Source organism: Salvelinus sp. IW2-2015, unplaced genomic scaffold (assembly GCF_002910315.2).
Source record: "Salvelinus sp. IW2-2015 unplaced genomic scaffold, ASM291031v2 Un_scaffold2443, whole genome shotgun sequence".
Lineage (NCBI taxonomy): Eukaryota > Metazoa > Chordata > Actinopteri > Salmoniformes > Salmonidae > Salvelinus > Salvelinus sp. IW2-2015.
Window position 1 is genome coordinate 76,215 of NW_019943764.1, and position 27,516 is coordinate 103,730.

The 27,516-nt window shown below is 42.2% G+C and overlaps 1 protein-coding gene across 2 annotated transcripts; it reads left to right on the plus strand.

Moving 5' to 3' along the window:
* Window positions 1-17,679: 17,679 nt before the first annotated feature.
* Window positions 17,680-27,080, plus strand: LOC112073979 (G-protein coupled receptor 20). Of its 2 annotated transcripts, XM_070440346.1 has the most exons (3): window positions 17,680-17,930; window positions 17,969-19,681; window positions 25,343-27,080. In XM_070440346.1, exon 3 carries the CDS (start codon window positions 25,366-25,368, stop codon window positions 26,464-26,466), a length of 1,101 nt encoding a protein of 366 aa, XP_070296447.1. In that variant the 5' UTR covers window positions 17,680-17,930; window positions 17,969-19,681; window positions 25,343-25,365; the 3' UTR covers window positions 26,467-27,080. The 2 variants fall into 2 exon arrangements, with proteins under 2 accessions (XP_070296447.1, XP_023996978.1); XM_024141210.2 differs by having other exon boundaries at window positions 17,680-19,681.
* The last annotated feature ends 436 nt before the right edge of the window (window positions 27,081-27,516 follow it).

Sequence of the window (27,516 nt, forward strand, 5' to 3'; positions counted from 1 at the left end):
TATGTAAATGTGATATTTCTGTTTTATGTTTTTAATACATTTGCAAAAATGTCAAAATTTCTGTTTTTGCTTCGTCATTATGGGGTATTGTGTGTAGATTGATGGGGGGGGGGGGGACAATTGAATCCATTTTTAGAACAAGGCTGTAACGTAACAATGTAGAAAAAGTCAAGGGGTGCACTGTATGCAGAAGACTTATACTGCATTTTATCCCATCTCCCTGACAAGCCTTATTAAATCACAGCAAGGTTTCTGAGCTTCTTATCCCATCAGTGTCCATCATTATACCTGAGACAGCACAGGAGTCATCACAGGGTGTGTGTGTGTCAGTTAAGAGCTAGTTATGACACACACACACACTCCTTCACCTCGCAGTGCATAGTCATTATAAAGGCTGTGTGTATGTGTTGAGGCTGTATAAGTGATTGGTGAACGGAAGGTCAACAGGGGTCAATAACAGGTGAGGTCACTACTCCCATGTAGACACCGCAGTCACGCACTCACACAAAGAGCTTCAGGAAGGGTGAGAGAGAGAACGGTCATTTACTGTAGAGAGATGTTCTGAGAGGGAGAGACAAGATCTGAGACTGAAAGAGAGAGAGAGAGAGAGAGAAGGGTTATTTACAATAGAGAGATGTTCTGAGAGGGAGAGACGAGGTCCGAGAGAGTGAAAGAGAGAGAGAGAAGGGTTATTTACAATAGAGAGATGTTCTGAGAGGGAGAGACAAGATCTGAGACTGAAAGAGAGAGAGAGAGAGAGAGAAGGGTTATTTACTGTAGAGGGAGAGACAAGATCTGAGACTGAAAGAGAGAGAGAGGGAGAGAGAGAGAGAAGGGTTATTTACATAGAGAGATGGTCTGACAGAGTGAGAGAGAGAAGAAGGGTTATTTACAATAGAAGAGATGTTCTAAGAGGGAGAGACAGGTCTGAGAGAGTGAAAGAGAGAGAGAGAAGGGTTATTTACAATAGATGGAGGAGACGAGGTCTGAGAGAGTGAAAGAGAGAGAGAGAAGGGTTATTTACAATAGAGGATGTCTGAGAGGGAGAGACGAGGTCTGAGAGACTGAAAGAGAGACAGAGAGAAGGGTTATATTACAATAGAGGGATAGTCTGAGAGGGAGAGACGAGGTCTGAGAGACTGAAAGGAGAGACAGAGAAGGGTTATTTACAATAGAGGGAGAGACGAGGTCTGAGATGGAGAGACGAGGTCTGAAGAGAGTGAAAGAGAGAGAGAAGAAGGGTTATTTACAATAGAGGGATAGTCTGCAGAGGGAGAGAGCGGTCTGAGGACTGAAAGAGAGACAGAGAAGGGTTATTTACAATAGAGAGATGGTCTGACAGAGTGAAAGAGAGAGAGAAGGGTTATTTACAATAGAGGGAGAGACAAGGTCTGTGAGAGTGAAAGAGAGAGAGAGAAGGGTTATTTACTGTAGAGGGAGAGATGGTCTGACAGAGTGAAAGAGAGAGAGACTATTTCTGGACGTTTGAAAAGGTTCTGAGAACGTTGATATGTGTCTTCCTCTGCACTCACAAATAATAATAATAATAATGATGATTGTCCAGCACTGAGCGCCAACTGGTGGTCGGAGCGTGCTGCTTAAATCACTGCACCAGCACAATACTCTAGCAACCAACGAGAGTACTCGATGATACTTGATGATACTTGATGATACTTGATAATATTTGATGATACATGATGATACTTGATAATACATTCTGATACTTGATGATACTTGATAATACTTGCTGATACTTTATTCTACCTGAATCCACTTGATAATACTTGATGATACTTGGTGATACTTGATAATAGTTGATGATACTTGATAATACTTGATAATACTTGATGATACTTAATAATACTTGATGATACTTGTTGATATTTGATGATACTTGATAATAATTTATGATACTTGATAATACTTGATAATACTTGATGATACTTGATAATACTTGATAATACTCGATGATACTTGATAATACTTGATGATACTTGTTAATACTTCCTGATACTTGATGGCAATAGCGTGTCATTTTTAATGATCTTGTTTTAAGCCTTCCCCAAACCATAGACTTAACCTGAACCCTTTGAGGTGTTTCTGAATGAACCCTGTAACCAATCAGAATTAACACCACCACTTAACCCTTTGAGGTGTTTCTGAATGAACCCTGTAACCAATCAGAATTAACACCAACACTTAACCCTTAGAGGTGTTTCTGAATGAACCCTGTAACCAATCAGAATTAACACCACCACTTAACCCTTGGAGGTGTTTCTGAATGAACCCTGTAACCAATCAGATATAACGCGTCAAAAATAGATCATCCATAATATGTTGAATTTCTAAAAGGGAAWCTATGAGATCTTGTTGGTTCCCCCACAGTCCTCCAGACATCATWTCTGGAATCCTCAGAGTTAGACACACYAGGACCACATTCACTGTTTRRCCTCTCCTCTTTTTAGTCTCTCCATAAAGATAGATAGTTATCCAACCCTTCATCTCGCTGGCCTCTCAGTTCAATAGCAAAGAGCTGAGTCACACAGGTTCAGTACCACATATCACCCTATTCACATCACTCCTCTGTGTGTGTGTTTTTCTGTGTGGACTGGTGTGTGTTTGTGTTGTGTGTGCGTGTTTGTGTGGTGTGTGTGTGCGTGCGTGTGTGCGTGTGTGCGTGCGCGTGTGTGTGCGTGCGTGCGTGCGTGTATATTCAAGCAGGACCACCCAGTCAGTTCTACTTTATCCCTTTAACAGGCGGTTGAGCTAATTTTGACAACCAATTTTAATCAAATGAAGTATATTGATTTTGTTTGGCATATTTTATGACATCAATCAATCCATTTAGTAAAATGATCATGTGGTTTTCATTATAAGACTCATTCAAAGATGGCTGAAAACCAGGAAGTGAACGTGAGTACAAATTTAACCTAATTTACCACACATTTATTGTAATACTTGTGTATAAAATGACAAATGACAAGTTTTGTCAAATGTTGTTGACCTCTAAAACATAATTTATGAATCATTAAAATACTAATATGTTATTGTTTTACAATTTTAGGAACATTTGAAAAATATGCTTTACCAGAAGGTTGAGTTGCACATTAAAGGATTGCCATTAAGTAGGGAACCCCCATTAACAAACGGTTAGATTCGTTCCAAACAGTAACATGATGTGACCAACAGAAAATACTATGGATGGAAAGGAACGGGATATTTTTCGTTAAGATCTTAAAAAACACATGACAATAGCGAGACAATCCTCGCCTATTAGTGAATATGCAGCTACTGTCATAAAGCAGACAAAGTAATGCATAGTTTTCAAACATTTGCCAAAATGCAATTTGCGTAAAAACACCGTTGAAAAACATAGAAGCCGTTTCGTGTGACAGAGACGAAAGAGGGAAAAGGTAAAGATGAAACAACTCGGATGGGGTGTTAAATATGACTAGGATTGTGCCTTTGGCTTGTGGACAACGAAAGAAAGTTGATATGAAAACCAGTAGAAGAGGAGAGAAATGCTGTGAAACTTATTTTCGGGGGTTGCTAGCTTAGCTGTTGTTGTTAGCTGCTTCTTGACACTCTTCCCACTGCTCCCTGCAGCCTGCGTCTGAGTTGCCTAGCAACCAGGCTCTCCGCTCTGAGCCTCAATCTGACTACAGCCATATACTTGACATAAGAACCTAATTTATTCATCTATAAACTCACTGTACATGACTATTTTCGGCAAAATAACAATTCCCGGTCGACCAAGACACTGTTCCTGGCTGACGATTTCGTTAAAGGACAACAATAAGACAAAGAGAGAGAGAGAGACATGCTTGTGCCAAGAAACACGTGGAAGTCTGTTCTTTGGTCTGATGACACCGTGTCTTTGTGAGACGCAGAGTAGGTGAATGGATGATATCCCCATGTGTGGTTCCCACCGTGAAGCATGGAGGAGGAGGTGTGATGGTGTGGGTTTGCTTTGCTGATGACACTGTCTGTGATTTAGCTTAGTGGGACTATCATTGTATTTTTTTGATTCACCAATATATTTTGTGCATAAAGACTCCACAACCCTGCTTCATAAATTCTTTCCTAAACCTAAATAATATACAAGATCAGAGTTTTTTTTTGTTTTGAATCTACCAATTAGAGCTGCAAAGGAGACCAATATAGGTGTATTCAGATGGGGTTTCTTTCATTGATCCCTATTCTGAACCGGATCTCTCCATAAACACTATATATACAGAAGGATGTGGACACCTTTTCAAATGAGTGGATATGGCTGTTTCGGCCACACCCGTTCCTGACAGGTGTATAACATTAAGCACACAGCCATGCAATAGACAAACATTGGCAGTACAATAGCCTTACTGAAGAGCTCAGTGACTTTCAACGCCTTTCTAACACGTCAGTTGGTCAAAAAGACTTCCCAGAAGAATAGAAGCTGTTATAGGAGCAAAGGGGGGGGGACAACTCCATATTAATGAACATGATTTTTGGAATTAGATGTTCGACGAGCATGTGTACGAAAACTTTTGGTCATGTAGTGTATTCTATGGGGGGGTGTGGACAAAATTTAAATGAAAGGTACACCGTATTTAAAAGGATGGCTTTAGATAAATGTACTGAAAACCCTATTGAACTGAAAAACTCCACAAGAAAATCTGTCGGACAGAAAGTGAGAAGGTTTTCAGCGGTGGAATTAAATGTATTCAGTGTGCAAAGGGAGCCACATCTGCAAAGCCCGTTACGCACCTGCATAAGTTAAGCATAAATACCAACTACTGAGAGAAGCTTCAATCAAAAGGTGAATCAGGCCTTAACTGAACTGTCAGCTCAGAAGGAGATGTGTCATTCCTAATCTTATTATATTTGTCAGCCCTGCTTCTGGCAGAAGCTACGGTATATATCCGACTCAGAGGGGGGGAAAAAAACTAATTATAGTCTTCATTCCTAAATAAACTGTTCCCTCTCCGTCTGCAACACTAGATCCTACGTGATCTGGGATCAGTCGTGCCTTTTAGTTCATAATGTGAAAACGATAACATGGACCTGAGTTATTTCCCAAGGGGTTCATTTTCTTTAGGACAGCGATATGACAACACACATCCAGGAAGTCCACCCCCCCCCCCCCCCCCCGACTGCTGGTGCCTACCCCACTCCCCTCACTCCCTGTGGGCAGCAGTATATATCTAGCCCATGGCTTTGTCCCGGCCTAGGCCCCAACCCTGAGAGTTGGTAATCTACAAATCACTAACTCTATCTACACTACACACATACCACACACAACACACACACGGGTGCACACATATACACACACACACACACAAAACACACACAGATCCTCACACACAAGTGCTTGCACACATACATAAACACACACATTGGATTTGAACCTGCGAACCACAAAACTGTGTTAGCCCGCTGAGCTAGAGCCCAGACTCTTAGAAAAAGGGTTGATAAGGGTATTTGCTGAGGGTAAGGGTTCTACCCAAGAACTGTTATCATCTGAAGAACCCTTTTGGAAGACAAGGGTTCTTTGTAAGGCAAAGGGTTCTACCTAGAACCTTTAACATCCAAAAACCGATTTTGTAAAAAGGGGTTCTTTTGGATGATTCTTGGAAGGCAAGAAAGGGTTCTACATAGAACCTTAACATTCTACATAAAGCCTTTATCATTCTACATAGAACATTTAACATTCTACATAGAACCTTTATCATTCTACGATAACTTAAACATTCTAAACATTAAACTTTATCATTCTACATAGAACCTTTAACATTCTACATAGAACCTTATCATTCTACAAGAACCTTATCATTCTACATAGAACCGTTAACATCTACATAGAACCTTTAACATTCTACATAGAACCTTTAACATTCGACATAGAACCTTTAACATTCTACATAGAACCTGTAACATTCTACATAGAACCTTTATCATCTACATAGAACCTTTAACATTCTACCTTTAACATTCTACATAGAACCTTTAACATTCTACATAGAACCTTTAACATTCTACATAGAACCTTTCTGACTTTGAATCAGCTTGTTTGTCGTTTTTCCCCCTTTTCTTTTAAATAGTGCCAGAGAATGTTAACCTCTAACTTTAACATCAGGAGTTTTGAGTTATCCGATCAGTTTATAAAGACGGGTGTGAGGATTTTTAAAAACTGTATGGGAATATTTGTGCATGTATCTGGTATTTCCTTAATCGTTTTTTACACATACAGGACATAGTTCATATCTTTGCCATGATTTTGGATTTTTGGTCTTTCAAATGAGTATTTCCTGTGATTGTATTGAGCAGGAGAAAAGAAAGGAGTCTTGAGTGAACCAGCAATGTATTGTACACAGCAAATGTGTCATTTCTAGTGTTGATTCGGGAGTTAAATTAACTTAAGTGTTGTAAAAGCCACACCCATCTTAATCATATTTTTCAGCATGCTCTATTGCAGATTGATTTTCAGAATTATTTATTTTAATATCTATGTTTTTGCATGTAAATTGATTGGTGGATTTATTTTATTTGCAATATAAAGATAAATAATACATATCACATTGTCTAAACTAATCCAATCTGTTAGTAATTTATTGCACCCGTTACTGAGTCTTGAGTGGTTGTTCCAGTTTAGATGTTTACATTAATCCCATTAGGCAATCTTCACTATGCTCCTAACCAACTGTGCTATTTCATGTGTTTTTACGTTGTTTGTCATTTATTTTGTACATAATGTTTCTGCCACCGTCTCTTATTACCAAAAAGAGCTTCTGAATATCAGGACAGCGATTACTCCCATTGAACTGGATGAAGCATTTATCTTTAACATGTTGGAGGCGAAGGATCTACTCGAGATACTCGACCAGGCCCAAATCCCTGTCATTCGCATGAAGAGAAGACGCCGATACAGAGGACCCAGGTCGAGGTGTCTTGTGAGAATTCCTCGGCGGTTAACCCGCCTCTACCATCCATCCTATTTGGCAAATGTGCAATCACTGGAGAATAAACTGGATGAGCTCCGTTCAAGACTATCCTAACAACGGGACATTAAAAACTGTAACATCTTATGTTTCACCGAGTCGTGGCTGAACGACGACGTGGATAATATACAGTTGCCGGGTTTTTCTGTGCATCTGTACGACAGAACAGCTGCCTCCGGTGAGACAAGGGGTGGTGGTCTGTGTCTATTTGTCAATAACAGCTGGTGCACAAAATCAAATATTAAAGGAAGTCTCTAGGTTTTGCTCGCCTGAAGTAGAGTATCTCATGATAAGCTGTAGACCACACTATTTACCAAGAGAGTTTTCATTTATATTTTTTTGTAGCCGTCTATTTACCACCACAAACCGATGCTGGCACTAAGACCGCACTCAACGACCTGTATAAAGCCATAAGCAAATAAGAAAATGATTAACTGTATGCACTCACTACTGTAAGTCTCTCTGGATAAGAGAGCTAAATGACTAAAATGTACACTACCGGTCAAAAGATTTAGAACATCTACTCATTCAAGGGTTTTTCTTTATTTTTACTATTTTATACATTGAAGAATAATAGTGAAGACATCAGAACTATGAAATAACACATATGGAATCATGTAGTAACCAAAAAAAGTGTTAAATATATTTGAGATTCTTCAAATAGCCACCCTTTGCCTTGATGATAGCTTTGCACACTCTTGGCATTCTCTCAACCAGCTTCATGAGGTAATCACCTGGAATGCATTTCAATTAACAGGTGTGCGTTTTTAAAAGTTAATTTGTGGAATTTCTTTCCTTCTTAAAGCGTTTGAGCCAATCAGTTGTGTTGTGACAAGGTATGGGTGGTATACAGAAGATAGCCATATTTGGTAAAAGACCAAGTCCATATTATGGCAAGAACAGCTCAAATAAGCAAAGAGAAATGGCATTCCATCATTACTTTAAGACATGAAGGTCAGTCAATACGGAACATTTCAAGAACTGTGAAAGTTTCTTCAAGTGCAGTCGAAAAACCATCGGGCGCTATGATGAAACTGTCTCTCATGAGGACCGCCACAGGAAAGGAAGACCCAGAGTTACCTCTGCTACAGAGGATATGTTCATTAGAGTTACCAGCCTCAGAAATTGCAGCCCAAATAAAAGTAACAGACACATCTCAACATCAACTGTTCAGAGGAGACTGTGTGAATCAGGCCTTCATGTTCGAATTGATGCAAAGAAACCACTACTAAAGGACACCAATGAGAAGAAGAGACTTGCTGGGCCAAGAAACACGAGCAATGGATATTAGACCGGTGGAAATTTGTCCTTTTGTTGTGGAGTCCAAATTGGAGATTTTTGGTTCCACACCGCGTCTCTTTGTGAGACGCGGTGTGGGTGAACGGATGATCTCTGCATGTGTATTTCCCACCGTAAAGCATGGAGGGGGAAGTGTTATGGTGTGGAGGTGCTTTGCTAGAGACACTGTCTGTGATTTATTTAGAATTCAAGGCACACTTAACCAGCATGGCTACCACAGCATTCTGCAGCGATACCCCATCCCATCTAGTTTGCGCTTAATGGGACAATCATTTGTTTTCCAACAGGACAATGACCCAACACACCTTCAGGCTGTGTAAGGGCTATTTTACCAAGAAGGAGAGTGATGGAGTGCTGCATCAGATGACCTGGCCTCCACAATTCCCCCCGACCTCAACCAAATTGAGATGGTTTGGGATGAGTTGGACCTCAGAGTGAAGGAAAAGCACAGGCAGATTTATTCCAGCAGTTGAATATTTGATACGTGACGGTCTGGATAGTTTAATATCCTGCAGTTTGTGATTGTGACCTCATGCTCTCTTGCTGCTCATCCATAAAATATTCATCTAAATGTTTCAACAGATTCGACCAATCATCAGATTGGATATTTAACATTCTGGACTGATTGGTTGATGGAAAGTGAACTTTGACACTATGCCACTACACATCACAAAATACGAAAAACACCCGTTTTTGTAGACAGAGACAATTTAATAAATAAAAAAAAACAATGCTTTAAGTGAAATATTAGCTTTCGTCCAAAGCCGAAACAGACAAGAAATTCAAAAGTTAATTTGACCTATGACCTGGCCAGAGCCCAGACTTGAACCCAATCGAACTTCTCTGGAGTTACCTGCAGAGAAGAATGGGAGAAACTCCCCAAATACAGGTGTGTCAAGCTTGTAGTGTCATACCCAAGAAGACTCAAGGCTGTAATCGCTGCCAAAGGTGCTTCAACAAAGTACTGAGTAAAGGGTCTGAATACTTATGTAAATGTGATATTTCAGTTTTTATATTTTCAATACATTTTCAAAAATGTCAAAATGTCTGTTTTTGCTTTGTCATTATGGGGTATTGTGTGTAGATTGAAAGAGTTGGGGGAAAAAACAAGTTAATCCATTTTAGAGTAAGGCTGTAATGTAAAAAATGTGTAAAAAAGTCAAGGGGTCTGAATACTTTCCGTATGCTCTGTATCAGTACTCGATGCACAGTTATTGGAACATCCAAGACCTGTTCCCAGCTGACTTACATGTTTTTTGCGACATTCCTGTCAAACCTTCTGACTTTATGTGAAACTGATATATTTTTAAATTTATACTAATTATTCTAAGCCATTTATGGTAGACCGACTCATTTTTTTGTCATTTCTTCCTTAAGTAATTGCCTCTTCTAATTTTGTGGCAGAGCCACGAGGAGTTGGTTGTTATTTGATTTTGAGCATACGCCTTTATGCACTGTTGTTAGTTGCTTGTGTGACATCATTTTACCGTCCTTGTTTACAATTTCATTGATAAATATTAAACCCTTTTTGTCAGGACTTTGGAGTTTATTATTATTTGTTGCTGTATGGCTTCATTTAAAAAATTCACCAAAAATGTGATCTTCAAAAAGACTAATAGCAGCCTCCTGGAAAACCAGATTGGATTTAGATATAGTTTCCGAATATACAGGAGGCTTTGAAAGATGTAATGCCTTTAATATTTAATAGTTTTAACCCTCTAAACTCATGTCCGCAACATACTGAGTGTACAAAACATTAAGAACACCTTCCTAATATTGAGTTGCACCCCCCTTTTGCTCCCAGAACAGCCTCAATTCATCTGGGAATGGACTCTACAAGATGTCCACAGGGATGCTGGCCCACGTTGACTCCAGTGCTTCCCACAGACGTTTCAAGTTGACTGGATGTCCTTTGGGTGGTGGACTATTCTTGATAAACACGGGAAACTGTTGAGCGTTTATTTTTTTTAAACAAGCAGCGTTGCAGTTCTTGACACACTCAAACCAGTACCCCTGGCACCTACTACCAGCAACAAAGCATCCTTTACTCATGCTGCCAAACATACCCTTGTAAAACTGACCATCTTACCAATCCTCGACTTCGGTGATGTCATTTACAAAATAGCCTCCAAAACCCTACTCAATAAATTGGATGCAGTCTATCACAGTGCCATCCGTTTTGTCACCAAAGCCCATATACTACCCACCACTGCGACCTGTACACTCTCGTTGGCTGGCCCTCGCTTCATACTCGTCGCCAAACCCACTGGTTCCAGGTCATCTACAAGACCCTGCTAGGTAAAGTCCCCCTTATCTCAGCTCGCTGGTCACCATAGCAGCACCTACCTGTAGCACGGCGCTCCAGCAGGTATATCTCTCTAGTCACCCCCAAAACCAATTCTTCCTTTGGACGCCTCTCCTTCCAGTTCTCTGCTGCCAATGACTGGAACGAACTACAAAATCTCTGAAACTGGAAACACTTATCTCCCTCACTAGCTTTAAGCACCAGCTGTCAGAGCAGCTCATAGATTACTGCACCTGTACATAGCCCATCTATAATTTAGCCCAAACAACTACCTCTTTACCTACTGTATTTATTTATTTATTTATTTTGCCCTTTGCACCCATTATTTCTGTCTACTTTGCGCTTTCTTCCACTGCAAACCAACCATCCAGTGTTTTTAGTTTTTATTTACTTGCTGTGTTGTATTCCACTTCGCCTCCATGGCCTTTTTATATTTTATTTATTTATACATATATTGTGTTGCCTTCACCTCCCTTATCTCACCTCACTTGCTCACATTGTATATGACTTTTTTTTTTCACTGTATTATTGACTAATTTGTTTTACTCATGTGTAACTATGTGTTGTTGTATGTGTCGAACTGCTTTGCTTTATCTTGGCCAGGTCGCAATTGTAAATGAGAACGTGTTCTCATTTGCCTACCTGGTTAAATAAAGGTTAAATAAAAATTAAAAAATTAAAAAATACCCTGTTCAAAGGCACTTACATCTTTTTCTTGCCATTCAACCTCTGAATGGCACACATACACAATCCATGTCTCACTTATCTCAAGGATTAAAGATGATTATTTCACCTTGTCTCCTAACCTTCATCTGCACGGAGAAAAGTGGATTTAACAAGTTACATCAATAAGGGATCATAGCTTTCACCAGATGAAGGACCCCAAAAAATTGTCAAAGAACCCAGTCACCGAAGTCATAGAACCTGTTCTCAGTACATACCGCAAGCAAGCTAGTACGGACCGCGCACAGTACTCACTGTTATTATCTATGCATAGACACTTGTACCTACTACTCTATTACCCTCACACTGTGATCGGTCACGGTTCCACTCTCAATTAGACTCCTCTGTATTTATGTGTCGACGCCGTGTACATCACTGGCATCTTGATACCATGTCGTCCGTGTCCGACGCACTGGGATCCATTCTGTATCCGTAATGCGACCTGTTACCAGTGTTGTGATCTATCGACGCTGTGTTCCTAGTCTCTTGGGATCTATCGACGCCTGTGTCCTGTCACTTGGGATCTATTGACGCTGCTGTCCTGTCTCACTTGGGATCTATCGACACTGTGTCAGGTCACTTGGGATCTATTGACACTGTGTACGTCACTTGGGATCTATCGAGCTGGTGTCAGGTCACTCTGGATCTATTGACACTGTGTCACGTCACTTGGGATCTTCGACGCTGTGTTCTGTCACTTGGATCAATCGACGCTGTGTCCTGTATTGGGATCTATCGACGCTGTGTCCTGCTCACTTGCGGATCGTTCGACGCTGTGTCTCACTTGGGATCTATCGACGCTGTGTCACGTCACTTGTACCATATATGAGTAGCCGTCTATTTTTTGGCCACATTATAACATTAATTATACACAATATAACATAATTTATAACATAATTTTTTCATTTGACATTCCTTGATTAGACTTTTAATGTAATTAATTTAATGAAAACATATGATAAAGACATCCTCGTCTGAGAAAAAATGACTTTTACTGCCGAAAAGTTGATATCCCAAGTATAAGTGTGATATCCCAAGTATAAAGTGATATCCAAGTATAAAGTGATATCCCAAGTATTAAAGGTGATATCCAAGTATAAGTATATCCCAAAGTATAAAGTGATATCCCAGTATAAAGTGATATCCCAAGTATAAAGTGATATCCCAAGTATAAGTGATATCCCAGTTAAATGATACCCAATTATAAATACAGTAAAGTACACACACTAAAGGGTAAAAAAAAAAATCTTAGACACAACACATGATTACCTGAAACCTCCTATTGAGCCTTTAGTAGATTAGTTGATAAATGAGGTGAAAGGAGACTGGAGTGCCACTTCAATCATGATTGGCTTGATTTAGTAACCAATTAGAAGTGGGCAGTTCAGGGATACTTTCTTTTCCCCTTTTGATAAGAAATTACCATATTAAGACATTATTAATGAATTAACATTAATCGGAAATGAAAAGTAAACAACAACACAAGCCTTACATCATCTAAAATGTCGGTAAATTGCCACAGTAGATTCTCTGAGGTAAATGAGGAAATGCTTTATTTCAATTGTACGGAATGATTGTCAAATAGATACATCGCCTTAGTCTGCTCATATAGCAGGACTAAGTTGTTCCGACAATATTACCAACTAGAGGCGAAAATGTTTTGGAAATGTTGGCTGCAATCAAGACTAAAATATAAAACTTGACATTCGCGTTTGGGAGTGGTATCGCTGGCTGATGTGTTGTTGCAACTGAGATCAGCTGTGCAGGTGAGTTTAGTTTAGAGTTTAGTTTCATGTTTAGTTTAGAGTTTAGTTTCGTGTTTAGTTTCGTGGTTTAGTTTAGTTTAGGTAGTTTAGTTTTCGTGTTTAATTTAGAGTTTAGTTTCATGTTTAGTTTAGAGTGTAGTTTAGAGTTTAGTTTTAGAGTTTAGTTTAGAGTTTAGTTTCGTGTTTAGTTTAGAGTTTAGTTTAGTTTATTTTTAGAGTTAGTTTAGTTTAGCAGTTTAGAGTTTAGTTTCGTGTTGTTAGTTTAGAGTTTAGTTTAGTTTTAGAGTTTAGTTTAGAGTTTAGTTTAGTGTTTAGTTTAGAGTTTAGTTTAGAGTTTAGTTTAGAGTTTAGTTTAGTTTTCAGTTTAGTTTAGAGTTTAGTTTAGTTTCGTAGTTTAGTTAGCAGCTTTAGTTTCGTGTTTAGTTTAGAGTTAGTTTGTGTTTTAGTTTCGTGTTTTAGTTTAGTTTAGAGTTTATTTCGTGTTAATTTAGAGTGTAGTTTTCATGTTTAGTTTAGAGTGTAGGTAGAGTTTAGTTTAGAGTTTAGTTTAGAGTTTAGGTAGAGTTAGTTTCGTGTTTAGTTTAGGTTTAGTTTAGTTTGAGTTTAGAGTTTAGTTTAGTTTAGAGTTTAGAGTTTAGTTTCGTGTTTAGTTTAGAGTTTAGTTTAGTTTAGAGTTTAGTTTAGAGTTTGAGTTTAGTGTAGTTTAGAGTTTAGTTTAGAGTTTAGTTTAGAGTTTAGTTTAGAGTTTAGTTAGTTTCAGTTTAGTTTAGAGTTTAGTTTAGTTTCGTGTTTAGTTTAAGAGTTTTAGTTTCGTGTTTGTTTAGAGTTTAGTTTCGTGTTTAGTTAGAGTTTAGTTTCAGTTAGTGTTCTAGTTTAGTGTTTAGTTTAGAGTTTAGTTTAGAGTTTAGTTTAGTTTCAGTTTAGTTTAGAGGTTAGCGTTTAGTTTAGAGTTTAGTTTAGTGTTTAGTTTAGAGTTTAGTACTGATGATTTAATGAGAGATCAGCTGGCGATACTGACGCCCGGTACCCTGCCCTGAACCTTAGTCACTGTTACTAGCCGGCCTCCACCCAGTACCCTGCCCTGAACCTTAGTTACTGTTACTGACCAGCCTCCACCCAGTACCCTGCCCTGAACTTAGTCACTGTTACTAGCTGGCTACCACCCGGTACTCTACCCTGCACCTTAGAGACTGTTACTAGCCGGCTACCACCCGGTACTCTACCCTGCACCTTAGAGACTGATGACCCATGGACAGTGCCTTCACACCTCTAGACTTGATCCACATTTTGTTGTGTTACAGCCTGAATTTCTAAATGGTTTACATTTTTACATTTTTTTTATTATTCGTCACTGGCCTACACACAATACCAAATCATGTCAAAGTGGAATTATGTTTTTATAATGTTTTACAAATTCATTAAAAATTTAAAGCGGAGATGTCTTGAGTCAATAAGTATTCAACCCCTTTGTTATGTCAAGCCTAAATAAGTTCAGGAGTAAACATATGCTTAACAAGTCACATAATAAGTTGCATGGACTCACTCTGTGTACAATAATAGAGTTCTTTTTTAATGACTACCACATCTCTGTACCCTACACATACAATTATCTGTAAGGTCCTTCAGTCGAGCAGTAAACTTCAAACACAGATTCAACCACAAAGACCAGGGAGGTTTTCCAATGCCTCGCAAAGAAGGGCTCCTATTCATAGATGGTAAATWWAAAAAAAGCAGACATCGAATATCCCTTTGAGCATGTTGAAGTTATTAATTACACTTTGGATGGTGTATCAATGCACCCAGTCACTTCAAAGATACAGGCGTCCTTCCTAACTCAGTTTCCGGAGAGGAAGGAAACCGCTCAGGGATTTCATCATGAGGCCAATGGTGACTTTAAAACAGTTACAGAGTTTAATGGCTGTGATAGTGTCACGTTCCTGACCTGTTTTCTGTTGTTTTGTATGTGTGTGATGGTCAGGGCGTGAGTTTTGGGTGGGCAGTCTATGTTTGCTGTTTCTATGTTGGTTTTGGGTTGCCTGGTATGGCTCTTAATTAGAGGCAGGTGTTTTGCGTTTTCCTCTAATTGAGAGTCATATTAAGGTAGGTTGTTCTCACTGTTTGTTTGTGGGTGATTGTCTCCTGTGTCAGTGTCTGTATGTTACGCCACACGGGACTGTTCCGGTTTTTGTTAGTTCGTTCGTTTTATGTAGTCTGTTTTCCTGGTTCATGCGTTCTTCACGTTGTATGTAAGTTCGTGTCCAGGTCTGTCTACATTCGTTTATTTGTTTTGTAATTATTCAAGTGTTTGTCGTGTTTTTCCGTTTTGTCTATTAAATCAATATGTATTCACAACCGGCTGCATTTTGGTCAAATCCCTGCTACTCCTCTTCGGATGAGGAGAAGGAGGAAGCCCGTTACAGAATCACCCACCAAACCCAGATCAAGCAGCGGGTTAACGGACAGCCACGACAGCAGCAGTGGGAAAAGGAGGATTGGACATGGGAAGAGATCCTGGACGGTAAAGGACCCTGGGCAGAGCCAGTGGAGTGTCGCCGCCCCAAAGCGGAGCTAGAGGCAGCGAAAGCGGAGAGGCGACGTTATGAGGAGGCAGCACGGAAGCAAGGCTGGAGGCCCGTGAGTAACACCCAAACATTTCTTGGGGGGGGGGATAAAGGGGAGTGTGGCGAAGCCGGGTTGGATACCTGAGCCAACTCCCCGGGCTTGCCGTGGAGTAAGAGGGCGTCGTACTGGTCAGACACCGTGTTATGCGGTAAACACGTGTTATGCGTTAAAGCGCACGGTGTCCCCAGTACGCGTGCTAGCCCAGTGCGGGCTATTCCACCTTGCCGCACTGGGAGGGCTAGGTTGGCATCGAGCCGAGGGCCATGAAGCCGGCCCAACGTATCTGGTCTCCAGTACGTCTCCTCGGGCCGGCGTACATGCACCAGCCTTACAGGTGGTGTCCCCGGTTCGCCTGCATAGCCCAGTGCGGGCTATTCCACCTCGCCGCACTGGCAGGGCTACGGGACCATTCAACCTGGTAAGGTTGGGGAGGCTCGGTGCTCAAGAGCACGTGTCCTCCTTCACGGTCCGGTATATCCGGCGCCACCTTCCCGCCCCAGCCTAGTACCACAGTGCCGACACACGCACCAGGCTTCCAGTGCATCTCCAGAGCCCTGTTCCTCCTCCACGCACTCTCCCTATGGTGCGTGTCTCCAGCCCAGTGCCTCCAGTCCGGTACCGGCACCAGGCTGTCTCTCCGTCTCCTCCCTACAGAACTGCCCGTCTGCCCAGCGGCGCCTGAACTGCCCGTCTGCCCAACGGCGCCTGAACTGCCCGTCTGCCATGAGCCTGCAAAGCTGCCCGTCTGCCATGAGCCTGCAAAGCCGCCCGTCTGCAAGAGCCTACAGACCTTCCGCCAGACCGGATCAGCCAGAGCCTCCGCCAGACCGGATCAGCCAGACCTTACCGCGACCGGATCAGCCGGAGCTTCCGCCAGACCGGATCAGCCGGAGCCTTCCGCCAGACCGGATCAGCCGGAGCCTTCCGCCCCAGACCGGATCAGCCGGAGCCTTCCGCCAGACCGGATCAGCCGGAGCCTTCCTCCCAGACCGGATCAGCCGAGCCTTCCGCCAGACCGGATCAGCGGAGCCTTCGCCAGACCGGATCAGCCGGAGCCTTCGCCAGACCGGATCAGCCGGAGCCTTCCGCCAGACGGATCAGCCGGAGCCTTCCGCCAGACCGGATCAGCCGGAGCCTTCCGCCAGACCGGATCAGCCGGAGCCTTCCGCCAGACCGGATCAGCCGGAGCCTTCCGCCAGACCGGATCAGCCGGAGCCTTCGCCCAGACCGGTCAGCCGGGCCTCCGCCAGACCGGCATCAGCCGAGTCCCTCAGCCCGGATCTGCCGGAGTCCCTCAGCCCGGACCTGCCGGAGTCCCTCAGCCCGACCTGCCGAGTCCCTCAGCCCGGACCTGCCGGAGCCCCAGCCCCGACCTGCCGGAGTCCCTCAGCCCGGACCTGCCGGAGTCCCTCAGCCCGGACCTGCCGGAGTCCTCAGCCCGGACCTGCCGGAGTCCCTCAGCCCGGAGCTGCTGCCCCTTATCCCGGAGCTGCTGCCCCTTATCCCGATGCTGCCCCTTCATCTAGGTGGGTTTAGTTGGAGGGTGGTCATTGGGAGGGGGATACAGAAGCGGGGAGTGACTATGGTGGTGTGGGACAGCGTCCGGAGCCTGAGCCACCACCGTGGTCAGATGCCCACCCAGACCCTCCGGACTTTGTGCTGGTGCGCCCGGCGTTCGCACCTTGAGGGGGGGTTCTGTCACGTTCCTGACCTGTTTTCTGTTTTTGTATGTGTGTGATGGTCAGGGCGTGAGTTTTGTGGTGGGCAATCTATGTTTGCTGTTTCTATGTTGTTTTGGGTTGCCTGGGATGGCTCTTAATTAGAGGCAGGTGTTTTGCGTTTTCCTCTAATTGAAGATCATATTAAGGTAGGTTGTTCTCACTGTTGTTTGTGGTGATTGTCTCCTGTGTCAGTGTCTGTATGTTACGCACACGGGACTGTTCCGGTTTTTGTTAGTTAGTTCGTTTTATGTAGTCTGTTTTCCTGGTCATGCGTTCTTCACGTTGTATGTAAGTTCGTGTCCAGGTCTGTCTACATTCGTTTATTTGTTTTGTAATTATTCAAGTGTTTGTCGTGTTTTTCCGTTGTCTATTAAATCAATATGTATTCACAACCCGCTGCATTTGGTCAAATCCCTGCTACTCCTCTTCGGATGAGGAGAAGGAGGAAGCCCGTTACAAGTATGTACACCTTAAACTCAGGTCTGGAGATACAGTCCAGTATGTATACCTTAACTCAGTCTGTAGATACAGTCCAGTATGTACACCTTAACTCAGGGGCTGTAGATACAGTCCAGTATGTATACCTTAACTCAGGTCTGTAGATACAGTCCAGTATGTACACCTTAACTCAGGTCTGTAAGTACAGTCCAGTATGTAACACTTAACTCAGGTCTGTAGATACAGTCCAGTATGTACACCTTAACTCAGGTCCAGCAGAGTAGGGGTCCCGTTTTGGTAGTGGGGGGCGATGTGCTGTGTTTGGCGCATTTCTGCTCGTTTTCAGGAGGGCTTTGTCATGGTGACACAATGTTTAGGAGGCTGGCCGAGGAGAGTTGACTAGGACTGCATTAGGCTGGTGGCCTCCAATGCCCACAGACAGTTCATAGTAAAACACCCTTGGAAGATAACACTTGTGTTGCTATTATACCTGTGTACACTGTAATTAAACTAGTAACAATGTTGTATTAGCATGTTTCATAATACTTTAGTAAATACATTATTTTGACAGTTTCAATAATGCAACTGATTTAATACCTCAAACAGCAATAGACTTTTCAGCTCATTCGGCTGAACATCAATACTTTTTGTGTGATAACAGAGTACTGACAGTGCAAGAGAAATGAGGTCCCTAACAGGAAATGTGGAAAAAGTTGAGACTCATTCTGGAAGATGAATGTGTCTAGAAGAGGTTCACTCATGGGTCATTACTTAGCTAGTACCAGAGACAGACTGGCCATAGGACAGTTCTGGCAAATGCCAGATGGGTCGTCCATCTTTAGCCTGGTGGGCCTGTCTGAATTGGGCTTTTTCCGCCGAATTATTATTATTATTATTCTTATTATTCTGGCTAATAATTGAGGCCTCGAGGGAAAAAAGGACCGGTGTGCCCCAGTCTGTCTCTGAGTGGTACTGTTCTGAAATGATGTTTTCCAGTCTAGAAGTGTCAAGTGGAATCATCAAACTAACTTCTCACTTCAAATTCTCTTTGTTATGATTCACTTTSGTTGTCCTTGCTAACTTAATGTTTGTATTGATGTAAATAATGGAATGTGTGTTTTAAAGAGATCCCAAATCTTGAYTTGAAATGCAGTCATATGTGCCTCATGACTGTTATAGGAGGATGTCACTTGATTTTTCTCATTTGTWTGAAACCTCTGAAATCAGCTGTTGTGAAAAAGACTTACCAATTTCCAGTTACTGTTGCCCTTTTCAGTCTCACAGGAAAAAAATCTGGGATATTCCACAAGACTGTATTCGCTTCCCAAATGGCACCCTATTCCCTTTATAGCACACTATAGTGCCCCCTGGTCAAAAGTAGTGCACTATAAATGGAACAGGGTGCCATTGAGGAAACAGTCTGTGGTACAGAGAGTCCTTGTTTAGTGATGTCACAGTTCATGTAAACTTAGGAAGACTTCCTCTCTAAGTATCCTCAGCTAAAAGACCGGGGACAGGATTAGTTAGTGTGATGCTGAGCGGAAGAGCAGACAGGGAGGCGAAGGCACAGAGAGACAGAACTGTGGGGTTTCCTTTTAAATGTTTAGATATGGGAAGAGTGCAGAGCCATATGCTGGGGAGCAGAGGACCAGAGGTAAACAGTGAAATGGGGCGTTGACACAGTAGAGGCATAAACTAGGAAGCTGTAGGGGCAGTGAGGTTCTGGACTGAGGAGGCCCTGGTCTCTCTACTAACCTCAAGGGGACCAAGACGTAACCTCAAACTGGCCAACAGATTTATTGATCTCCTCACTCTTCTCTAGGCGTTGAGGTAAGTAGGGACGTTTTTTTTTCMTTGTTTATTTTTATTTTTCTTGGAAAAGATGTGAGTTCTTTCTGACTGAGACGTATCAGTGCAATATTGTTGACAGATGATGATGGATGTTTTTTGCAACACTTAGTAAGATTCACTTTATGTAACAAACTCTGCTTGTTACTGACACTTGAAAATGGTTAGGGGCTATTGCCTTATATGGTGTTTATGTAGATTAGGCTACATCGTGGGATCTCACCCATGTGATGCTACATCCTGCCTGAAACAAGACATGTTCAGAACTCACACAGGGATATTTATTTGTACAAGGTTTTTCTGATCTGTTGGGATCCCTGACTGAACTTAGTTTGCTGTCTCTATATCAGGACATGACATCCTTTGAACTTTTAAAGTATTCATTACTGTATGTCTAAGTCCCTGTGCGTGTGTTTATTTAATAAAATAATTCCAAAATATATTTCTTGTRATTTAGTTCCCTGAGCCTCTTTTGGCGATAGAAATGATCTGTCTGATCGTGTGGGTGTWGGAAACAAATMATATATACTGTATATAATATATTGTGCATACTCGCATAAAAAGGTTAGACGGAAAACTGGTTACTGTGTTGAAATATTATTTWAAAAAACAGAAAAATCCYGTTTAACTGCACTGTCCCTTTAAGTTAAAAGGCAGTCCTCTGATCATCTTATAAAGTCACTATCATAACTTAATCATTACTTATATCCTTGCCACTGGGCACACACTGGTTGAATCAATGTTGTTTACAAGTCATTTTAATAAAATTGTTGTTTGTAGACATACTACTGTATCTACTATAGGCCTTGGGGCGGCAGGTAGCCTAGTGGTTAGAGCGTGGGGCCAGTAATCGAAAGGTTGCTGGATGGAATCCCTGAGCTGACAAGGTAAAAATCTGCCGTTCTGCCCCTGAACAAGGCAGTTAACCCACTGTTCCTGGTAGGCCGTCATTGTAAATAAGAGTTTGTTAACTGACTTGCGAGTTAAATAAAGGTTCAATTTAAAACATGTCTGTTTGTGTCACTTTGAGGTGAAATATCAGACTGCAATATAATGTTGTTTTTGATTTTACTATTGTTTGTTTTTCAAATAGCAACAATACTTCACAATTTACGTTTGTGGTTTATCAACTTGGGAGTTGTTGCTGAGGCTGGAAGCACAGTGTGAGAGAATTGTCAGCAGAAGTTTGTGAATGAATGTGTTGTAACTGGCAAGCAAAGAAACCATTTATCTCTTAATCTCCGCAGAGAGCCGTTTAATATCAAATTTCCTGTAAATTACACCCTCTGTAACACATGTTCCTACTAATGATGATTAACTTGGCCTTGTGAACTGGATAATATGCAGGGATATTGAAATTAAAATAGTCATTCAATCCCATGTATTTTGCATGTCTCTTTACAATGTGCTGTAGGCAGCCTGTGGCCACATTGCTCTCGTTGCTTTTGATAAAATACATTATTCATTTAATTATGCCCTCAACTGAGCATGTTATACTCATTATCTGGGATGTTCTAAATTGTTCTTCAATGAAAATGTAGTAGTCAAATATTAACTCGTATGATGCATATATATATACAGTGCATTCGGAAACTATTCAGACCCCTTGACTTTTTCCACATTTTGTTACGTTTTAGCCTTATTCTAAAATGGATTAAATAAATGTTTTGCCTCATCAATCTACACACAATACCCCATAATGACAAAGCAAAAACAGTTTTTTTTTAAATGTACTAACATGTATTAATAATGAAAAACAGAAATACCTTATTTACATAAGTATTCAGACCCTTTGCTATGAGACTCGAAATTGAGCTCAGATGCATCCTGTTTCCATTGATCATCCTTGAGATGTTCTACAACTTGATTGGAGTCCACCTGTTTAAATTCAATTGATTGGACATGATTTGGAAAGGCATACATCTGTTATAAAGGTCCCACAGTTAGACAAAAACTAAGCCATGAGGTCGAAGAATTGTCCGAAGAGCTCCGAGGAAGGATTGTGTTCGAGGCACAGATCTGGGAAGGGTACCAAAATATTCTGCAGCATTGAAGGTCCCCAAGAACACAGTGGCCTCCATCATTCTTAAATGGAAGAAGTTTAGAACCTCCAAGACTCTTTCTAGAGCTGGCCGCCCAGCCAAACTAAGCAATCGGTGGAGAAGGGCCTTGGTCAGGGAGATGACCAAGAACCCGATGGTCACTCTGACAGAGCTCCAGAGTTCCTCTGTAGAGATGGAGAACCTTTCAGAAGAAAACCATCTCTGCAGCACTCCAGATGGAAGCCACTCTTCAGTAAAAGGCACATGACAGCCCGCTTGGAGTTTGCCAAAAGCACTAAAGACTCTCAGACCATGAAAAACAAGATTCTCTGGTCTGATGAAACCAAGATGGAACTCTTTGGCCTGAATGCCAAACGTCACGTCTGGAGGAAACCTGGCACCATCCTTACAGTGAAGCATGGTGGTGGCAGCATCATGCTGTGGGGATGTTTTTCAGCGGCAGGGACTGGGAGACTAGTCAGGATCSAGGGAAAGATGAATGGAGCAAAGTATAGAAGGATCCTTGATGAAAACCTGCTCCAGAGCGCTCAGGAACTCAGACTGGGGTGAAGGTTCACCTTCCAACAGGACAACAACCCTAAGCACACAGCCAAGACAACACAGGAGTGGCTTRGGGACAAGCCTCTGAATGTCCTTAAGTGGCCCAGCCAGAGCCCGGACTTGAAACCGATCTAACATCTCTGGAGACCTGAAAATATATGTGCAGCGACGCTCCCCATCCAACCTGACAGAGCTTGAGAGGATCTGCAGAGATCAAATACAGATGTGCCAAGCTTGTAGCATCATACCCAAGAAGACTTGAGGCTGTAATCGCTGCCAAAGGTGCTTCAACAAAGTACTGAGTAAAGGGTCTGAATACTTCTGTAAATGTGATATATCAGTTTTGCTATTTTTAATACATTTTCAAAAACCTGTTTTTGCTTTGTCATTATGGGGTATTGTGTGTAGATTGATGAGGGAAAAAAACAATTTAATCCATTTTAGAATTAGGCTGTAACATAACATTTAGAAAAGGTCAAAGGGTCTGAATACTTTCCGAATGCACCGTATACATTGAGTATACGAAACATTAAGAACACCTGGTCTTTCCATGACATAGACTGACCAGGTGAATCTAAATGAAAGCTCTGATCCCTTATTGATGTCACCTGTTAAATCCACTTCAATCAGTGTAGATGAAGGGGAGGAGATGGTTAAAGAAGGATTTTTAAGCCTTGAGACAATTGAGACATGGATTGTGTATGTGTGCCATTCAGAAGGGGAATGGGCAACTGTATACACAAGACAAAAGATTTAAGTGCCTATGAACAGGGTATGGTAGTAGGTGCCAGGCACACCGGTTTGTTTCAAGAATTGTAACGCTGCTGGGTTTTTCATGCTCAACAGTTTCCTGTGTGTATCAAGAATGGTCCACCACCCAAAGGACATCCAGCCAACTTAACACAACTGTGGGAAGCATTGGAGTCAACATGGGCCAGCATCCCTGTGGAATGCTTTTGACACCTTGTAGAGTCCATGCCCCGACGAATTGAGGCGTTCCTGAGAGCAAAAGGGGGGGGGGGTGTATACTCAGTGCACATCACATAGCTGGTGAGAATTTCTTTAAAGAATTCCAGATGTCAGTGTGGTCAGTCAGTTTCTGCTCTAAGTTAACACGCCTGAGCAGCCTGGCTGTTTCTGTTCCTTTCCACTCAGTTGACTTCCCCACGATCTCCCTGCTTTGCCAGTCCCTAGTCTATCCTCTCTGCCCTAATATGGTTAATCACAGGCTGTGGGAAGGGGATTGAGGATACAGAGGCCATCTATCTGTGTGTGTGTTGTGTGTGTTGTGTCCGACTATTCCAAACACACTACGATCTACTTGGTGTTATACAAAGTGAGACTAAGCAGCTCTTCACAACAGGTACTTAATACAGGGGATTGTCTACAACGTATTGTCTTGTATACAATGACACTAATTTAGACTTACTTTTGACCTTGTTAGAGAGGTCAGATGTCGAAATAGGTGGGTTTGTTTAAAAGTAATATTTATTGCATGATATCTGTAAGAACCGACGCTGGAGTAGAGAAGCAGGTACGGGGAGTGAACATTTAATCTTGTACAGACATGGAACATGACAGGAACAGCGTCAGAACCGGGTAATACGAAGACAAACGACAATGAATGCAGAAGCAGGGAACGGAGCTGAGAAACATACAGTATAAGGGAGGTAACAACACAGGTGATTGAGTCCAATGAATCGCTGATGCGCGTGACGAGGGAAGCAGCTGTGCATAATGATGGTGGCAGGAGTGCGTAATGCTGGGCAGCCTGGCGGAGGGAGAGCGGGAGCAGGCGTGACAGATATCCCTTTAAAGGAAGTTATCAGATAACTCTGTGTTGGTTTCTTTCATAAGGTCCCAATCTCAAAAAAAGGAGGGCTGAAATGCATAAAAAAATACTATGATGACACTGCAAATACCAAAAGCCCCACAAGAATGATGTCTGACCTCTTGAAATCATAGCATCTGTTCTACTCTCTGTTGCTCTCTGTGCTGATTCTCTTTGAAGAAGTTCACTTTGCCGGAAAACTGAATAATATGAATCATTTGCAATTCTCTATATAGCTGTATTTCCTCTGTCAGTCCTGTTCCTGTTGCTAGTGTATATTATGTAGCATACGTTTGCTTATTTTTCTGTCTAAAAGCCCACCTTCACTGTTAAATATAAATAATAAATAATAAATAAATAATAAATTACACCCGTCTCTGATTCCCATGTCTGAGAAAACGAATGGATTTCTAGTTGGTAAATAAACACTTGAAATGAATGGAATAGCTCAGATGCCCTTGTAATTGGCTCATTAATGGGGTTGATGCCAACAGAAACAAACACTGTGACTGTACCACAATGGGAGTGGATGGTGGAGAAGTAGTGACATTGGTGGCTAGAGTCCAGGGCCCAGGTCAAAGTTGAATAAGTGTTTAGGTAACAGAGGATGCCTGTTCTCATGAGACTCTAGATCCTCAGGAAAGATCTCCCTCCCTGATATGTACACACAAACATACATGGTTACTTTATCTGAGTTGTGTCTCAAATTGCACCCTATTCCCTATATAGTGCACTACTTCTGGCCAGGATTTTGGTCAAAACTACTGCACTATATAAGGAATAGGGTGCAATTTGGGACGCAACCCTGGACTGCATACACACTGACGTCCGCATGATCCAATGGAATTGGCTTTATAATGTCCGACAGACTTTTCCCATCCAGTATCAAGTTAGAGTATTTATTTAGATCACCTCATCAAGTAATACAACAACAATGATGGGAATATAATTGTGTCAGCAGGGGGCTGATGTTTTGTTCATGAATGTTTTGTAGATGCAGTCTTCAGTCTTTAGAGAATATCATACCATCTAAACATTATTACAACATGATTATGATATTGGTTTATGTTTATATTTCCAAGAATGTTTTCCAGAATATTCAGTGTATGGTTCAGAATTCCTCAACTAAAAATGCCATGGTAAATAGGTGTGGGCTAGTTGTGTTGATCTGCAAAACGAACCCACTAAACTCCATATTGTTTTTTTCAGGCCACGGGGCCAACCACAGAACCATGGAGCCTGCCTATACTGGGATGTCACTGGATAACTCTACCTCAACAGTAATGCCCATGGCGACCTCCGCCGGCAACACCAATGTGAGCAGAGAGCCGTACATGCACCGCCTGGCCCATCTAGACGAGGGTCTCTACAATGACTTCTACAGCCTGTGGATCTGTCTGGTGGTGGTCAACACACTCATCTTCATGGTGGGAATGGTTCTCAACACCCTGGCCCTGTACGTGTTCTGCTTCCGRACCAAGCCCAAGACCACCTCAGTCATCTACACCATCAATCTGGCTGTCACAGACCTACTGGTTAACCTCTCCCTGCCCACACGTATCATTCTCTACTACAGTGGGGGAAAGTGCCTCAACTGCTCCTACGTGCATATATTCAGCTACTTTGTCAACATGTACTGCAGCATCCTCTTCCTCACCAGTATATGRGTGGACAGATACCTGGCCATAGTACAGGTTGAGGCCTCTAGGAAGTGGAGGAACCCTAACGTGGCCAAGGGGGTGTGCATTTTCATCTGGCTCTTCGCTATCGTGGTCACCTACTCCTTCCTCACCACGGCGTTCCGACACGCGGGCTGCTGCGTCTCCAAGCTCTTCGTCCTGACCGTCTTCGAGTTCTTCCTCCCCTTGGTCGTCATRGTGGTGTTCACCGTGCGCATCATGTGTGCCCTGTCCAACTCCAGTCTGATGCAGCAGAGCAGAGAGAGGCGRGTGCGGGCRGTGCAGCTCCTCACCACTGTCCTGGTCATCTTCACCATCTGCTTCACCCCGTTCCACGTCAGGCAGGTGCTGGTGTACTTCTACCCCGACATGCCCCACCACGTCATTGTCTACCACGTCACRGTCACCCTCAGCAGCCTGAACAGCTGCATGGACCCCATCGTCTACTGCTTCGTCACCAACAACTTCCAGTCCAGCATGAGGGGCTTCTTCCGCAAGGCGGAGGCAGAGCTGGAGCAGACCAGTGGGAACATCATCAGCATGCAGAATAGCTCCAAGGGCTCGGGGACTGTCACYGCTATCGCTCACAGTGTGATGATGAACGTCCTGTCCTCCTCCTCTCCCCAGCATGGGAACCACATAGCGTTAGACTGAGAAAGGGATGGGAAGATTGAGGAATGGGATGTTCAGTGTTCAGTGTTCAGAGAGAGATGGACTTCTATTGCCTAACTGTGAGACTCTGGAGTGCAATTGACATAATACAGTAGGCTATTCTCCCATTTGAGAAAATGCTTTCCTGCTTATATTATTGTAGCCTATTGTTGGCTTGGAGAATTAAGTACTTGAAGACATTTTCAGACAGGAAACGTTATTTCTCCTGTGTTGGCCTACACCAGTCACGATGGAGGGCATTGACACTGAATACGACCTATAACGTGTTTATTGCAGCTGTTATACCAGCTGCTCCTGCATGATTTATTTCTACTGTACAATTATCATCTGAGGAGTATTTGTTTACTTTGATCCTAGATCGTATGAACCTCTGACAAAATAGACAAGTAATATTCTACTGCATTGCTATGGAAACAAATAGAAATATATGATAGACAGCTTTTGTAGATTAATGTGTGACATTGTTGTCACAATACATATTTATCGTCAGCCTTCTCAGAAACTGGTTTTATGCAAAGCTTATATTACTGGCAAATATTACCAAACCAATTGTCCAGAAACATATAGAATAAAACATACAAAACCTTATTGATTTCATAGCATGAACTCATTTAGTTTTTATTACTGTTGGAGGGCCAGTGGTGTGCACTCTTCACTCTGCCCCAGGGCAGTGAAGGGGATATTTATTGCACTGTGTAGGGTGCCTTGTTTCGGCTGGGACATTAAACGGTTGTCCTGACTCTCTGTGGTCATACAAAATCCCATGGAGCTTATTGTAGGGGTGTTAGCCTAGTGGTTAGAGTGTTGGACCAGTAACCGAAAGGTTGTAAGTTCAAATCCCCGAGCTGACAAAACAAATCATTTGTTCTGCCCCTGAACAAGGCAGTTAACCCACTGTTCCTAGGCCATCATTGAAAATAATAATTTGTTCTTAACTGACTTGCCTAGTTAAATAAAGGTAAAATATATATTTTTTTATAAATAACTAAATTCCCAACCTGGTCCCATTCCATCATGGCCATCTAATCACCT